General features: G+C 46.2%; 1 protein-coding gene across 2 annotated transcripts; it reads left to right on the top strand.

Moving 5' to 3' along the window:
* Positions 1-1,051: 1,051 nt before the first annotated feature.
* LOC139047390 (BTB/POZ domain-containing protein 6-B-like) lies at positions 1,052-12,951 on the top strand. 2 transcript variants are annotated; one of them, XM_070521218.1, is made up of 5 exons: positions 1,052-1,242; positions 4,633-4,697; positions 5,068-5,285; positions 9,439-9,730; positions 11,478-12,951. In XM_070521218.1, exons 1-5 carry the CDS (start codon positions 1,182-1,184, stop codon positions 11,862-11,864), a joined length of 1,023 nt encoding a protein of 340 aa, XP_070377319.1. In that variant the 5' UTR covers positions 1,052-1,181; the 3' UTR covers positions 11,865-12,951. The 2 variants fall into 2 exon arrangements, with proteins under 2 accessions (XP_070377319.1, XP_070377320.1); XM_070521219.1 differs by lacking the exon at positions 1,052-1,242 and adding an exon at positions 2,544-2,703.
* Positions 12,952-17,315: the final 4,364 nt, after the last annotated feature.

Genomic DNA, 17,315 nt, shown 5'->3' with positions numbered 1-17,315 from the left:
ATGTGCATGACGTCATGCCCACGTCATCGAACCAGTGATGATTGTTCTGGGCGGATACGACGTCAAACGCATTTACCGCTTCTCTATAGTAGCCCTTCGGAGTTTCTTTAAAAAATGCTGCAAATCCAACGAGCTGGTATCTATAAACAACGAAGCTTTGTGTGAATGCATAAAGAGTCTAAACAGGAGTACACGCACGCGCGCACGAATACACAGACACGAACACAAGCCCGGCGCACGCAAATTATACCGAGCCTTCTGTTAAGCGGAGCTGCTAACAACGAGCGAGTACGACGGACCCCTTGAATGCATCATGGTTTCAGAGGCAGCACGCGCACACCTGCGTACAACGCAATTCGAATCCATTCCATCCGCTACAGGCGTTTGCTTCCTCATTACTACGCAGCTGCGGATGCGCCGAGGCGAGCGCCATCTGCTGGTGGTGCAAGGAACCCAACGGCCCGTGCGCTGCGCTCTGATTGGTTGGCCTTTAGGGCCACAGCCATGGTCACGAACCCCGGCGATGTTCCCACAGAAAAGCTTCGCGTTTAATACTCGTCACGTCACATTGCTTAAAGGGACTGACAACCAATTTTGATGGTACGCATTTTTTTTTTCAGTGCAATGGAAAGCTTACCGGTCAGAGTGCCTAATCGTGAAGTGCTGACGGTGAAAACGCCGTGGAGCATTTATTAATCAGAATTACTTTATCCGCAGTGAAGTTGTAGTCGTTCACTGGAAGCATGCTGAAAAATGGTGATAGGTGAGCGCAACAGTGGGAGGCAGATGACAAGCGTGGCCGTAGCTGTGACATAGTGCGATTTTGTTCATCAAGTCAATGTTCTTGCGATTCTTGTTTTCTGAATTGTTGAAGTATATCTGCGATAACAGCTACGTGTTTTCGGGGTTTCGTGTCCAATCCCTCTTGTATTTAACCAGTCGAAACGAAACCAATCGCATCGAAAACGAAATGGCGCCTTTACACGTGATGCGGAGTACAGCGCCGTCTATCGTCCGGCGCCATGCTGGAATGTGGTATCGCGCTGGAGGGTGCACGGCGAACGTGCTGTTGACGACGAGTGGGGAGTTTTTGCGATTTCCCGAAAGGTGACAATAAGTTGTTTGGATTGGGCAACTTCTTAGCGTGTCTTCACTAAGGTTTTAGCTTCAACGTATCCGGAATGTCGGACGGCGACGGGCCTAGGGGCGCTCTGGCAGCTGCCCCCACGATCGAAATAGGAGGCGAGTCAAGTCCATACGTAACGTATACATGTAACGTGTTATTATTGTATGTCCAGCCTTGAACTCTATTAGGGTATCACTCAAGCGACAACAATCAGAGGTGTCGCCATGTGTCATGCGATGGGCCGCCCCAGCGTACATACCAATCCAGATAACTGCGAAGCTCCGAGGAAGCACGTTTTGCTAGCTTTCGTGGTCCTAAAATTTTCGCGTTAGCATTTTCTAAACGTTGTGTATCTGGCGCCCGGACGTGAAGCTTGACAAAGATCTGTAAAATAACTCGATTGAAAGGGCTGTTAGCATGGATAAAATGAGTTGATCATAGTAGCTGCGAATATGCCACGGTCAACCAGACGCACGCGACGCGTTGAAAGATTATGCGCACTCTTAGGTCTACAATGGTGCCTGCGCGTGAAAGGGAATACCTAGTCGAGAGAGCTGAAAAATGAACAACTACTCTTTGCAACAGCAACTTTATTTTCTGGAATAATACAGCGCGCAATGAGCGGCGTCGACAGCTTGCCGGCGAGATTCGAAATAACGGGAGGGCCCATGTGAACTACAGGGTCTGCCGGCACACGGTGGCCATGGCTTTGGTTACGGAATGGAAAAGAACGCACCTTCATTTCTTAGTCGGCATGTGCTGTTTTCATAATACGTCCTCGGTCAACTTCCGCCAGAACATTGGTCGCCACGCATGATAATCTTAGAACACGTTTGAACCGAATAAGTTTAATGTGCGTGCACGAATAAATAGTTCATCCATTCGCAATAGTTGACCGACTCGAATACGCGCCTTTCTTTCACATCCCAGTTTGATGACGGGTGCCCAGTTCCGAGTTCGTCGCCGATCGCTCACTGGGAACAAAACCGTCCAAACATACACGCGATGGCATCAAGTCCTTTCCGTTTATGCTGGCAATACAAAGCGGACGCTTCTCTATCGCAGCGGCGGTATCCTCGAAGTCGCCGCGGCTGACGATGCACTTCAGCCTTGCTTCCGAAAGTTATTTTTGCAGCTGAATACAGCAGAGTGGTAGGCCGTCGACCTTGAGACATCGGACATCACTGAAATCCCAGGCACAACGCGTTTAATTGGAACACTGCAGTGCGATTCTAACTGACAATTAAACAATGGCAATGGCAATGGTGGCAACTAAACCGCTACCTTTCCAAGCTACCGCTGGGAGTAAACGGAATCGCACATACCAGCGCGAGGAGGAGAGCGGCGCAGAGCGCTGGTTTGAGGCTACGTTCCTCCTCGCCCATAAAACGGTCTATTGGTACGTGCGCCCGCCTGTTGGTGTGTGTGCGTGCTTGCGTGCGCGGCTAGCAGAGAGCCGTGCATCGGTGAGCTCGGTCGGCTTCGCAGCGCATGGTGTCGTTTTCGCACGTGGGCATTCGTGCATCGTCTCGGCGTCGCCGTATCGCTGGCACCGTGAGTGCGCGTACAAGGGGCACGTAAGTATAAGTTTCTGCCATTCTCATCAGTCATGCTCATCGGCCTATTTACCCCACAGCTGTTTATTTTTTGTATGCGTTCTCGACCTTTGTTTGATCTGGGTTCCGGAGAGCTCCGTTAGCTGTGCAGCGCGAAGTATCGTTTTCTCACGGGGACTTTCGTGCATCGCTTTGGCTGGGCCCGGGTGCGACCTTGTGGTTGGCACCGTGACTCCCCGTACGAGGTGGGCGCAAGTACTAAGTTTGTGGCCTCCTCATCACTTCTGCCGCCCTGCTTATTTTAGCTACATCTCTGTCTCGGCGCAGCATTTCTAGGAGAGTGTGTTGGGAGGCTGGTTGGTAAGACATTATTTCGTGAACCCAAACTACCCGAGGGACGAGACTCCGAGGTAGAAGAAGACGGGATGAACTCAGTTCGTTATAGCGTACCTTCTTTCAAAAATGCTATGGCGGGTCCAGTTGGTATATGACATGACTGCATTGTGTATGGTTGCGCTGCGAAGGCTAGCACACGACAGACGACACACTGGGCACAATGTGTGTCTGCGTGTGTAACACGTAACGCGAGGTATAGCCGGCCACAAAAGTTGACGGGACACGGATGCCATGACAAATCTGAATTTCTGCTCTGTTAAGACATGGGACACCCTTTTTACCGAATCGCTGTGTAGGTCGGAAAAACGGCAAACTTCTGACCGGTGTTGTATAAGGCGCGGGCCGCTCTTTTCGCCGCGATGATAGATTGGATGTTTTACAAGCATGTAACCGGTAAACGGAGGCCTCAGGGGAGCACCTGAGGTTATATTAAAGCATGCGGCGCATGATCTCCAGGGCACCCAAGTGGTAGCGGGGGGATCAAACTGGAAGCAGGGCGGCCCGTGGGTTGGCGCCGTGGAGGCCGAAGCGTGCCAGGAGGTGTTCGCATAAAAAATAGCGGACAGCCGATCTTATACACCCTTGGCACGCGAACGTTTTGCCGGCGCGGATGTATTGGTACTTGTTAGTTATACGCTGTACTATACGAGAAGCAGTAATACATGCACTGACCTCCAAAGTACTTTTGCAGGCTAAATGTTTTGAAAACACACACGGCCCGCAGTAAACCTCTAACAGCTTCACTGTTATAGTACACTACGTTCGAATCTTCAGAATTGTTTTAGAAGGAACGCAGATGGCACCAAGTACCTGAATTTTTTTTACTATCGTTAATCTCAAACGTGAATATTAAGGCACATCTTGCTTGTTTGCAGAACAAGTTGATCGCTCTTTGGCAGTCATCTGTTGAAAAAAGTTGTAAATTTGGTAAAAGGTAGGCGAAGTGGTAGAAAAAGGAATGACAGATTCTGAAGCTTTATCACTGAATTACAAAAGAACAGACAAAAATCAGTAGGCCTTCTGAAATGTCAGTGGCTGTGGCATCACTTGGGCAGACTTCTTTGTCTTTGTTCAGAAGTATTTATCCGTCGATTAATAATAAACCTAAAGCACTTATTAAGGGGAGTGTCATTGAGTGACCAGTTTTTCACATCGTAATGCACCCTCTATGTATTGCGCTTTGATGATGCTTGTCTAAGGACTTTCAACAGAGGAAACGCATATCGTTCGGTCTAGAAAGGGTAGTCTCTCCTAGTTCCTTAATCTTATAGGTCTTCACAGGCACTGCTTCAGTTCTAGTTCATCGTCAGTACAAAATGCCTACAGACGAGGATCTTAATGTCAGGCTCAGTTCTATGCGTCGTTCGCTGGCAATCCGGAATCGCTGTACCGCAGATAAGGTCGTCTCCAGGTTACGCATGTAACGGGTTTTGTAGCTGTCCTCCATCCGTTCCCTTGTGAAAGGGTGGAACGCCATATCAAAACTGTGTGAATTGTGACCGGCTGAATATTAAGGTAGGGCTCCCGTTTTACGGTGGCGATTGGTTATCGCAGATCGACTGGACCCATCCTCTCCGTTATACCGAGTGACAGCCGCAGCGACGGGGACGACAATGCCTGTGAGTGTTTGCTTTCTTCATTTACAGACCTCCTATGCGCGTAACGCTAGTCTCTGTCGCAAAGGAAAAGAAAGCATTGTGGCGTTCCAAGTCCCTGAGACCGCAGTGTTTGCACAACACACGGCTGCATGCGTTTATGTGGTGTCCCCACCTTGAAACTGACACCAGATGTCGCTACCAGCGCTGTCGCTAGCCTTGCACGTCTGCGGTGCCCCGGTTTTCAGTAAACCACAACACGCATAGCTTACACGCCTCGCGGAGTTTCTTGTTTATGCAGAGAGAAACTTCACAGTGCAAATAAACTTGCGTGGCGGCCAATTCCGACGAGTTTTGTGGAGACGCTCCAGAGAGAGCCGATGTCACTTTGCAGTTGAACTTGGAGAAATTCCTGGAAAGCGGCGAGCACGCCGACGTGGAGTTCGTCGTGAAGCCGGAAAAATTGTACATCTCGAAGACCTTCAAGGCTCACAAGCAATTGCTGGCCTTGAGTAGCGACGTTTTCGAAGCCATGTTCTACGGTCAGCTTGCCGAAAAGGACACCGTGGTCATCACGGACCTCCACCCTGATGGATTCTACGGCCTTCTGAAGTGAGTATATTTTGCAACCGTGTTGAATCGCCGTCGTCATAGGCATGACCCTACTATAGGTATTTTCGAATGTCGCGTGGACCCGACTCAGCTAAGATCTGCGTGCATTGTTCGCAAGGAATAGGCGAGGCCTTTACCAAGCGCTTCAACGTACCGGCTATCTCAGTTGTGATTGTTGGAAAATAGTGCATTAAGTCCTTTTGCACCGAAGCTGTCAGTGCGGCTAGAAGCATTCAAAAACGTCATGTCTGTTTGGACGGTATTCTATTAAAAATTTCATCACTCAAGAGATTTATTCAGGAAGTGAGGAAAATGTTAAAGGTTATGTGCGGGTAAGTTTTAAAGTGTGTGCGTTATTTAGGAGATAAATGAAAATCGCTGAACTTTTGTTCTCGGCTTGTTAACAGGCGTTATGCAGTTTCTTCACAGCCCTGTAAGCACCAAAGACTGCAGGCGTTTCACATTTGCACAAAATGGCGGCGAGTCCATTGGTGACGTGCACCGAAGCATTGAAACGTGTAGGGTTATTTCGCGCTTTGGAACTAATACTGGCATTCCCCAAAGTTCCATGCGTTATACGAGGCCTGTAGTAGGTTTCTTCCGGTGTCCACGCGTTATACGAAGCCTGTAATACGTTTTTTCCGGTGTCCACGGTGAACCATGCAGGACACGTTGTTCATATTTCGTGGAACTAGGTAGCATGCATGCTGTGCGTGACTTGCGATGCATGTTCAATTTGTGTAGGTTCATTACAGCCTTTATATAAAATTACTCATTCGAGTGTTCCATGTGTAATACGGCTGTTTTTCGCATTGTTTCCCATGTACGCGCTTAAAGGAAGTCTACATGACACCGTATTCACATCTGGTGGAGCTGGTGCGAATAGTAAATGTAATGTCTGGGAAAACTTTCAAGTCATCAGCTTAATAATGAGATTTGCAAAAAAAATACTCAACTGTCGTTTTGTTCCCTATTTTCACGCGTTATATGACGTCTGACATTTGTTTTCATGATGTAACAGGTCAACAAAACAAGAAACATCGTTTATATTGTTACGTGTGGAAAGACACAGACGAAAGATGCTATTTACACGCTATTTACACTGGAGCCAGGCAGCCAGGCTGACACTCACTCGTGCCAAGGGCACCGACCAACTTCTTCGTCGTTCTCGCGGCGGCTCGTCTCTTGAGCATCGCTCGATGATATCGTAATAATATTTCGTGAAAAGAAGGGGAAGGTTATGGGTGATGTGCAGGCAGAGCTCAAAGTGTGTGGTTTAATTGAGGCTGTTGTAATAAATTACGCATGAGAGTGTTCTGGGCACTTCCGGGTGTTTCATGCGAGTGTCCCAAAGTTTCGTCTGTTGGGATTGCGTAGTTATACAAATGCCACTTATAGCCAATTGTATGAAATTCAACTGAAGTATAGGGTATGCTGGGACAAATGTGAAGCTAAATACATGCAAGTGAAACACGGCATTTGTTAAAAATTTCTTCAGCCACTGCTCGAAAGCATTGCGTGACCAGTTTATATTTTGTGGAAATGAGGGTAGAGGAGTATGTTACGTGTAATGCGTAGCGAAACGTTTGCGATTTTTGGTCTAATCAGGAGTGAATAAGTGCAAATAACGGAACCGTTTTTTTGGCATTTTCATGCGTTATACGAGGTTTGTGCCACGTTTCCCCTGTTTCCTCGGCCAACTAAACAAGGCATTTCGTTAAGAAAATCTATGATTGGACATCATATCGTCTGGTGGACACCATTCCGGTAGGCGTTCTGTTTATTCTGCCCATCATGCACCGCGCTTATATACGGGTAAAATTAGCGGTCTATCAAGGTCAATGTCAGTCCTCAAAAACTTCTAAAGTGAATAGTAATCTCTGCCTACTTCAGCGCCATTTTGAGCCTTTCTATCTATCTATCTATCTATATATATATATATATATATATATATATATATATATATATATATATATATATATATATATATATATATATATATATATATATGTCTATCTATCTATCCTCTTACGCCGACTCAGTCGCTTAAGTTATCTACCTGCTTAAGCCACTATGTATGACTTGGTTGACCATATTTTATAGGCATTTGGTGCTTCAAGATGCTGTTTTATATTTAATACCATCTTACAAATGCACTGTGTTTGTCTACTTTGTTTGATATCATTTAAATGTAACCCAGTGTTTGTTCCATGAGATGCTCTGTGTTGTTGTTTTTGTTTTGTTTTTTATGCACTCCTGCTCGGGCACGAAGAGGCCCTGCAATATGTATAAACAATGTAAATATTTTCGCGCACATCAAAGAAAGTTTGACCAAATCCTGCAATGCCATAACAGCGTTTCGCCCTAAATAAAATGATAAAACCTCTATATCTATATATCTGGCAGCGGAGAGTGCACTTGTACAGAAAAGCCAAATCTTATTTTAGTTAAAAGCATATTAGCACATTTATTTGTTGTTGATCGGTTTGCTAAACAGCGTCGCCCACTTTTTTCGAACGTGTCGCTAAACTGAAGCAATGAAGTCGCTCAATTTTCGCAAAATTTCGCTCCAATGTCGCTAAAGTTATCAATAAAACAGTAGTGATTTTGATGTAATGTATGTTTTCTTAGAACACTACATTATAGGATAACATCTCGGAAAACGTTTCCCGTTCGTCCAGTGTCCATGCAAGTGAGGAATAAACTTAATTTATTAGCCGTGTATGAAAGACACATTAAAAATGCATTTAAAAACAATGCATGATGGCAGCGCAAGTACTGCGTTTACGTTCAGATTTCAAGATGAAAAATTTAGCACGCTTCGGAAAAATCACAGGTAGCCTGATTTTCCAATCACAAAGACGCTTGGTCCACTTTGTGCCTGCAACTTTTCTAGCTTTAAGCGCTCGTGAAAGAATAAATGACCCGGCTGTTGTTAACATTGTGTTGAAAGTAACCTGACCTTTATACAGGTAAAATGCTAAATTGCCTCCCTTTGATAGATGGGAATGCTCCGTGCAATATTTGTCCTAAGGCCGTGAGGAAGGGAGGCGGTGCGTTGATGTGCGTGGACGAACCCAACTGTAGCAAGCCTTTCTATAGTTCATATGTCCTGTTCAGTTAGAAACCTCACAATGAATATTTAATTTATGGCAAGTCTCGAAAACTAATTTATTGCTATGCTCGCAAACGTTCGCCAATCGAACTTAAACAGCAGTATGGAGACTCTTTCTGAGAACTTCCTAAAGAGAGAGAGAGAGAAAGGTGCATTTTGTGAGCACAGTTTGAAGCATGTTTGTCTCGGCGCAATTACCCACAGCGTGTACCCTTGGTGAGCGGAGACCCTCCTTCATCATGGTCACTGAGTTTTCCTAGATTTCGAATCATAAAGCATGCCGTAGAAAGTCATTCTTAAAGCACATTTTTTTTATCTTTTAGGTCGCTATAATGTCGACAGTGGTTATGATACATTGCTAACGATAACGCTGGTCTCTAGAGAGACCAATGTGTCGTTAAACAGACTAAAGATTCGTTAAATCTGGCGACAAAATCGCTAAAATGGCAACACTGTTTCTGAACCATCCAGTGTCTAAAGCTCACTCCATCGTACTAGAAACCGTGCTGTAGGCTATGCGTTAAGGTTCTCGTGCGTGAATCAGAATTTTGATATGTCAAACTCGACGTAGCATATGCGATACGCTGCGGTTACATCTGTTCTTACATATCGGCGAGATATACTTAATTTTCGTACTTATTATGCTATTTCAGATAAATTTTATTCTCCGAAGTACAATCAGCTCTGAATGCGGCGACAGTACTGCTTACGCATTAGTCTCCTCCTAGTCATTGCGCTGCATAGGAAATAGGGTGCCGCACGTTGGGCAATCGTTCTCATGATTATTTTATCTCCACTGTATGTCGCCTGCTATCTCTTTGCAGGTGTTATATTATTAGCCTGTGTTGTGTTTTAAATTTTAGATGCATATATACGACGCGGCTTTTTTTTTATTTGCTTGTCAAACTGACATCTCCAGCATACTCATTAAAGCTCGTTTCTCCCTCTCTCCGGGACTTACCCACGTATCTGCCCTTGTATATTTGGTGATAGGTGCGTCTCTGACAAATATTTTGCCACCTCGCCTTTGTTATGCAGGTACGTGTACGCGGGACAGGCCAGGATCGAAAATTGTTTTGAAGCCTTGCACACAAAGGCAGCGGCGGGCAAATATCTCTTCGAAGAGCTGGCAACTGTGTGCCTGGCCTACATTCGCGAGCACGTCGACGCCAAAGAAGCTTGTCTCTTGCTCGACTGTGCTTTCGTGAGCGGCTATGGATCGCTTGACGAAGTGACAGAAGCGATGCTCGTTAGGAAAGTCGGGACCGTGCTGCATTCCACCGCATTCCTCAATAGCCGTCCCGAGACGGTGCTTCTTGTTCTGGACAAGGTAACGGCTAATCGCATGACGAGAGTTTCATGCCAACGTTGCTTTGCATGAAACTTTACTGTAGCATGGGCTGCATTCCCCTCGGAGCATTCTTGCGAGCGAAAAAATTAACAAATGGCGAATTCGGCACATCGCGCCGGTGTGCACGGGGCCGCCCTGTTGCGATGACGATTGGATGAAACGGCGCACGAGGGTGCCCAGGGGCGCACCAGTGCGATTTGTCGAGGACGCCAAGAGAAATCGTAAGCGGGAAGTGTCACGTGACGGTGCTAGCCCAATGGGAATAAGGAGGCGCGCAGCTGGAGGCTCGGCGTAGGGAGAACGGCGGTTAGCAAGCGAAGGGTGGAAAAGTGAGAAGTATGGCACTAGTTTAAAGGGACACTAAAGCGAAACAATAAATCAGTTTAGACTAATGCAGCATTGTTTGAGAACCCTGCAGGCAGTCATTAAAAAATATTGTTTGATTATTAGACGAGAAAATGAAGGCCCAAGTATCAGTACTTGAATTTCGCGCTGAAACCCCAGCGCCGGTACGTCAACGTGACGTCAGGGATTCCAAAGTATGTTTTCGCGTTTGGGCCGCGTTGGATGAATAAAGGTTCGCGAAACTTGCCATGTTGAATATTTAGTTTCTTTAGACCACAATGTAGTCAATCTGTACCGCTATATACAATTAGTAGGCCCTAGAAGATGCCATCAAAATCCAAGACGCCACAGCCCCCAGGTGCGGGAACTTGAATAGGCGTCGCCACCCGTATTTCGTTCTTGCGCTTTTTCTGGCTTACCAAACGTCGTATAGTTGTAGCAGTGGTGCTTTTGGTGTTGTAGAACGGTAATTCACTGTTGCCGAAGAAATCATTTTTCACTTAAGTGTCCCTTTAATGAGCACGTCTCCGGCCGGTAACTCGCAGCGTTGTTTGAAACGTGTTATGAAACGCGCTCCTCGTTCATGGGATACCAGCGCTGAAATTTCGCACGCCAACTGCAGCGCCGTAACACAGCCTGGCGAGCGGTGGGTACAGTTTACAGCAGCACGTGCTCCGATTTTCCATCGCCAAATTCAGCGCTCGTTTTGAAGCCCATGCGTCCAACAACCGATCTGTTTACGGCGTGCTACTGCGGCGTGTTTCATAAGCAAATCGTGGTTTCTGAAAGTTAAACCCCAGAATTTAGTTTTTTTTAACGCTACCATGAGCTCCCGAAATTATTTACCAAAGAAGTATTTACCAAGTTTAGGCAAACGTTACTTTCATGTCATTGTCCGTCGGATAGTAGCAGATGACCTGTATGACTTGAATGACAGCGACAGGTGTGTCTCGTATGACAATGACTAATGAAAAAGCTTTGGGCCACTGCTGAACTGATTTCTCCACTCAAATGTACGTTAAGCGAAGCCGATATCTTGTAGGGCAACCACTAACTGTGCCTGTTTAAATGAAATGTGTTGCATTAAAAGGCGATAAATTGTGCAACTCGTAGCAGCACAGTTGCATATTTTTGAGTCACTGAATTCTTACGCAAATTGTCTGTAGTAACATCGCTATATGATTGCAGGTACATTTTCTTATTTCAGATAAAACTGGCCTGTTTTACTTTCGGCTTAAGTTTAAGGCTAACTTTGAGGGACAGGCTACCAGCCCCCTGTATTTGCACTGCCTTAGGCAACACATTGCGCAACATAAATTACAACAGTGTATTTGCGCACGACATTGTGTACGTCTAACAAACTGCGACTCCCCGACCGCAGGTGACAGACGTTCGAGAGAATTTAGTCATTCGTGCGGCACTAAGGTGGGCGCGATCATTCTGCAAGGATGGCGCCACGGACCTCAAGACGACCGTTGCCTCCTTCCTGCCGAAGCTGAGGTTCTTGACGTTGTCGTCGTCGGAATTCGTGGAGTTGATCGCCTCCGAGGACGCGCAAGGGGCGATGGAAAAGGACGACGCGTTCGCCATCTTGTGCAACCTGACCCACGAAGGGTGCACTGAGCTGCCAGAATGGGTATGCCGGAAGACTATTCCGCGCCTTCTGAACGACTTGCCCGACCCGTATAACCGAAAAAGGAGTCTCTTGTGCGACAGCGACATAGGTGACCCGTACTGTCGAAGAAAATATTCGTCAGATTGGGAGTGATTTCTCCACTCAAACGTATACATTAGGAGCGGGAGATATCTTCTTGGGCAACCAATGTGCCTGTTTGGATGAAATGCGTTTTCAATTAAAAGGAAAACGTTTAACTGGTGACAGCAGAGTTTGAGTCATTGAATTATTATCCAAGTAAAAAGGAAAACAGAAATCAAGTGCCAAATTTAAGGGTCTGCAACTGCGCCGCAGAAACCGACGTGAAGGTTTCGCGCTGCATCTACTCGAGTTCTGCGAAAAGGGCTATTCAGATAAAACGCGGTTTTCTCTCTATAGCAAATGCGTGCATAGCAGTAGTTGGAAAAATGGCAGTATCGTTTCGGAACAACGTATGTACTGTTTCGATTCGCTCATCGCGTTGTCCCTCTTCCTACACTGCAGGGTAGCAAACCGGACGAGCGTCTGGTTAACCTACCTGCCTTTCCTGTATTCTATTACTCTCTCTCTCTCTCAATGCGTAGTAATTCGCGGCAGTTCACAAAATTGCGTTACCTCGTTTGTTTGTTTGTTTTTTGTTAAATGGAAACCAGTCCGCAAATTTGGTGATTCATTTAAAGCCAGTAATTCAATCAATACCCACCACTTTTTTGAAAACATGGGAGGATCTAAACAAGGAGGGTCTTCTGCCAACTGTCATTGCGTTTTCTTTTCTTTTTTTACTCTTTTATACAACTGCAGTAGGTTTTGCTCAAACAGAGACAATGGTTGTTTAGAATTAACATTCGTTCGTCTCGCAGGCGTTTGAATAGAACAATGTGTAGGTGGAAAACCTTACTCTCATGTCATTGCTCGTAAAAAGTTGTTCATATGCACACTTGCCGAGATGTCACAGCGCTGCATTTCTTGTAAAAAAAACGAATTAAAGATGGATTTTGGTGAGATGTATGCTATGCTTTGCGTTCATCTCTGCTCTGTATTGGGTTAATTATGGAGCGAGAGGCTTCGATATGTTTACTGGTACGGTAGACATGAATGTATGTCAGTGCTGCGTCAAACAGGCTCCTCTGTAAGCGAAATGCTCCGGGCCGGATGTTTTTTTTTTGTTTGTTTGTTTAGTTGTTGAAATCGTCGTGCTCCAATAAGCGTGTTTTTCTGCGATATGACTGTGTCGGATTATTTAAAATAGGTTACTGGGGGCGATTTTTTACTGACCGAGTTCGTAGCATTGGTGGACGCCAGAACTTGCACGATAATTGAACGGCGAATAAATACGTTAACAAGCAAAAGAGTACGCATTTGGGCTGGTTGGTTCATGACTACGAGCAATAAAAACAGCGCTAAACGACGGGACGAGTGAAGGGACACAGACAACGGCGTTCAGCCAACGGCAGTCAGTCAGACAACAGGCAGTCAGACAACGGCAGTCAGCGCCGTTGTCTGTGTCCCTTCACACGTCCCGTCGTTTAGCGCTGTTTTTATTGCACGTTAACAAGATTTGGTAAGTTTAACAACTTTAGGAGGCATGCTGTTATCGCAGAGTGAGTTTGTCCGAAAGAGAGCGAATGGCAAAAGTTGGTTTCTCGTTGCCCTCAGTACAGGGCATCGCTTTTGGCGTTGTTGGTATAACTTTACGATAAATGTTTATTTGTACACGTGTGCATTGTTTCCCGCATGTTTATCTACACTGGACATATTAGTATTTGTTTTGAAAACATCTATACATTTGACTGGAAAGGGAAAACGAAGAGCAGGCTACAACTGCCACCGGAAGGGGCACAACGCCTGCCTACTGTTCAGGAAGGAGGTGTCAGAAACATCGAAATGTAAACTAGAAAGGATGGGCGGAAAGAATAAAGAAAGAGCAATCGGACAAATGTTAAAGAATAAAGAAGAATACACAGTACAGTTCACACACAGTAGGGCCAGCCACTGCAGGTCACACTACTACAGAATGTTAAATAGAACAAATAATGCTTGAGTTACAAACGTCAACCTAAGTTAATTCTAGAAAAGTAAATAGAGCGCGATGAGCCTGATCGCGTAGAGGCGCACAACCACTGGGATACAAACATTCGTCGAGTGTAGTTCACAGCAGGTCAAGGATATGATAACCCATCACTAGCGACATGCGCTGTGCACTGAAAGCAGGACACTCCAATATCAGGTGCTGAAGTGTCTCGCAGCGACCGCAAGACGTTCACGATGGACTAGCCACACGTCCTTGTCTGTATAAACGTTCGCATACTTTCACACAGCCAACCCTCAGTTTGAGTAGTTGCGCTCTAGCGCGACGAGACAAGCCTCGACCGCAACCGCAGGGCGGGAACGTTCCATTTGCGACGCGCTGGTCTGTATGCTGCTTGAGTAGGTGGCGACGTATCAGCAAAGGAGCGTCAACAATCTTGCATAAAATTTCAGGACAGGTACAGTTATGAGCGCAAGTTGAAACCAGTCGATCAGCCTCTTCATTTCCGGCGATACCAAAGTATTCATGCATTGAGCAACGAGAGAAACCGCACGTGATGAAATTTTGTTTGCAGACTCAGTAATGCTGCGCACAACTGGGCAGTCAATCTGACTGCGTTGTAACTTGCTAAGGGCAGCGCGGCAGTCCGTAAAGATAACAATATTCGATGCGGTTAACTCCTCTTGAACGTATTTGAGTGCAACGCACTGAAATACGAAGAAACTTTATTGCAAGTCCGGCGAGGACGCGAACTCGTCGTGCACCCGGCTATTCCCACGTCGGGACCGGCAGGTCTAGCCCACTGGCCCGGTCGCGGACACGACGGACAGCCAGGATTGGCTAGCTGACGTGTCGCTCTTTTGGCTCCCTCATGCAGGTGTGCGCGAAATTTAAGGGCGAAAAGACGCAGTCGAGGTAAGTACATGGTGCTTCAAATGGCTACGTTGATTGTACCTCCCTTAGTCCGTCTATACTTCGAACGTTCATTGTTCGCACACATTTCGTATCTCATTTGTATATCCTAACATCTTGGGGGTTTTGCGCGCCAAAAACCACGATATGATTACGAGGGACGCCGCAGCGGTGGGCTCGCGAGTAAAAACTGACCACCTGGGGTTCTTTAACGCGCACGTCAGTGCTCTCGGTTGTGGGGACCCCTCTAAACCCCTATCTCCTGTTCACGCGCGACTTGGGCCATTCGCCCGCTCGATCGCGGGACGTCGACATGCAGTTCCAAGCCTCGTTTTTGGACAGCGCCCATTCTCCGCTGGCGCCGGCGCGACGCGGAGCCGGCTGCTTGTGCGCGCTGCTCACGTTACGCCGTCCGCCGCGCGTAGGAACCCGAGCAGCGGACCCCCTCGCGCCCTCTCTTCGGCTTCTCTCTGCTTCAGCATCGGAGGTACGCGGCGGGGGCCTTCGCCCGACAGATTTCGACTTTCGGCGCTCTGGGCTGTCGGACGTGCGGGGGCCCACTTGATCCCGCGCCTCTCTGAGCAAGCCCCCCCCCCCCCCAACCTTTGTGTGTGGCGAACCTGCTCGGAGCAGCCGGTGTGGCGAAGCAGACTTCCCGGGAGCTTTTTTATTTATTTTATTTATTTATGATACCCTCAGGGTCAACAGACATTACAGAGGGGAGTGGTACAAAACACAGAAAAACATTATTTTAACTACAAGAAGCAGCACAATGTTTCTAATTATGCGATAGTAGTTATGAAGAGGCAAAATACATGTCACAAAAAATACCATATATATACAAAGAAGCAGTCCAGTTTTTCTAATTATACAATGATAGCTATGGAGAGGCAAACAAAAACATGTTACAGGGCATTGGTTAATGAAATCACAAATTTTTCATGATCTGAAATTACTCACCCGTAGTCTGCGATTGCCACCCTAGTGCCGTACTCCTGTATTGCACCCGCATTTTGTACGTAACATGCAATAACCCACCCCTCCCCCCAGCAATTTGCTTGTACCACGGTTGGAGTCGTCTCTACGCCTTGCCGGCGAGTCAGCGAACCCGCCGCGGCGCCCCCTTGCGTGCACTAGACATCACATCAGAGATGTTAATTATTAGGAATAACTTAGACGTAAAAGAAAACGCAGTTCAGACTCAAACAGATTCAGCAGCAATAGAGGAGCCTGAGAGAACAAAATTTAACATACAGAGATTCTGCTGGAAAAATCAGAATAAGTATCCCTAGTTACACGGCCGCAGGGCCCGATGAAATCCCAATACAGTTAATCAAAAACCTCGGTCGGAAGAGCAATGCACTGCTGACTAATGCCATGGAGGAAGTGATTAGAACGAAGAAAATTTCGATTCCATGACGTAAAAGCAACTTCATCTACAAAGGCAGAGGTGATAAGGATAAAACGAGCTCGTACATGCCAGTTACGGTAACGTCGGTGATATACACGGTGTTTCAGCGAACACTTTAAAAAATCTTTCAAAGTTGCCTGTGGCAGATATCACAATTCTAGATCATGAGCTGGTCTACTCGAAGCGACGGACAATACTCGCACAAAAAATTGAGATGCAAAATTGACTAATTAATAGAAATTGTCTAATTACGTGTTAACTAATTACATTATGGCCCATATTGCAATTCGCAAATTCTATCCATGCAGTTCGCAAGGCGGATCCACTTGGAACGACTTTTCAAGATTGCACCAGTTTCGAAATGTAAATTGCCGAACTATGCGGAGAAATGCATTGGCGTTCCAGTTAATTCTTTAACAAAACGTCATTTCATGCTCTGAAGCACACAAGTAACTGGAACGCCAATTCATTTCTCCGCAAAGTTCGGGAATTTATATCTCGAAACTGGTGTCGTTCTGAGAATTCGTTCCAAGTGGATCCACCTAGCGAAGTCCACTGCTAGAATTAGTAAATTGCAATATGGGTCATAATTATCTAAAAAGTTAATTAGTGAATCCTTGTTAATTAGTAGATTTTGTATTTCAGTTTTTTGTGTAAGTAATGTCCGCCACTTCGAGTAGACCGGCTCATAAACTAGAATTATCTGCCACAGGCAACTTTAAAAAATTTTGAAAGTGTTCGCTGAAACAGCCTGTATCGAATCGCAGTGCAAGATAAAATTAGAACTGCTTAAGTGCGTGGGAAAAAATGATGTGCTGTAGGAACTACAGAATGGGTTCAGACCATTCTGGGCTCAAATCATTGTTTTCATGTTCTGCGTCATATGGCTTAGAAAGTGATCTCAGCCATGTGGCTTAGACAGTGATCGTCTTAGCCATGTAGCTTAGTGATCTCAGCCATGTGGCTTAGAAACTGGTCTTCTCAGCCATGTGGCTTAGAAACTGGTGTTTTCAGCCACGTGGCTTAGAAAGTGGTGTTCTCAGCCATATGGCTTAGAAAGAGGTGTTCTCAGCCATATGGCTTAGAAAGTGGTGTTCTCAACCATATGGCTTAGAAACTGGTGTTCTCAGCCATGGCTTAGAAAGTTGTGTTCTCAGCCATGGCTTAGAAAATGGTGTTCTCAGCCACACGGCTTAGAAAGTGGTGTTCTCAG

This window comes from Dermacentor albipictus, chromosome 7, assembly GCF_038994185.2.
Source record: "Dermacentor albipictus isolate Rhodes 1998 colony chromosome 7, USDA_Dalb.pri_finalv2, whole genome shotgun sequence".
Lineage (NCBI taxonomy): Eukaryota > Metazoa > Arthropoda > Arachnida > Ixodida > Ixodidae > Dermacentor > Dermacentor albipictus.
Note: the sequence above shows the minus strand (reverse complement) of the source record. Positions and strands in the feature narration are given on the sequence as shown.

What these genes read in the sequence shown, in the direction of transcription:
- LOC139047390 (XM_070521218.1), top strand. Translation starts at nt 1,182, where the DNA reads ATGTCGGACGGCGACGGGCCTAGGGGCGCTCTGGCAGCTGCCCCCACG. An exon ending in GGATTCTACGGCCTTCTGAA is followed by an intron (nt 5,286 to 9,438) that starts GTGAGTATATTT and finishes TTTGTTATGCAG; the next exon opens with GTACGTGTACGCGGGACAGG. An exon ending in TGCTTCTTGTTCTGGACAAG is followed by an intron (nt 9,731 to 11,477) that starts GTAACGGCTAAT and finishes CCCCGACCGCAG; the next exon opens with GTGACAGACGTTCGAGAGAA.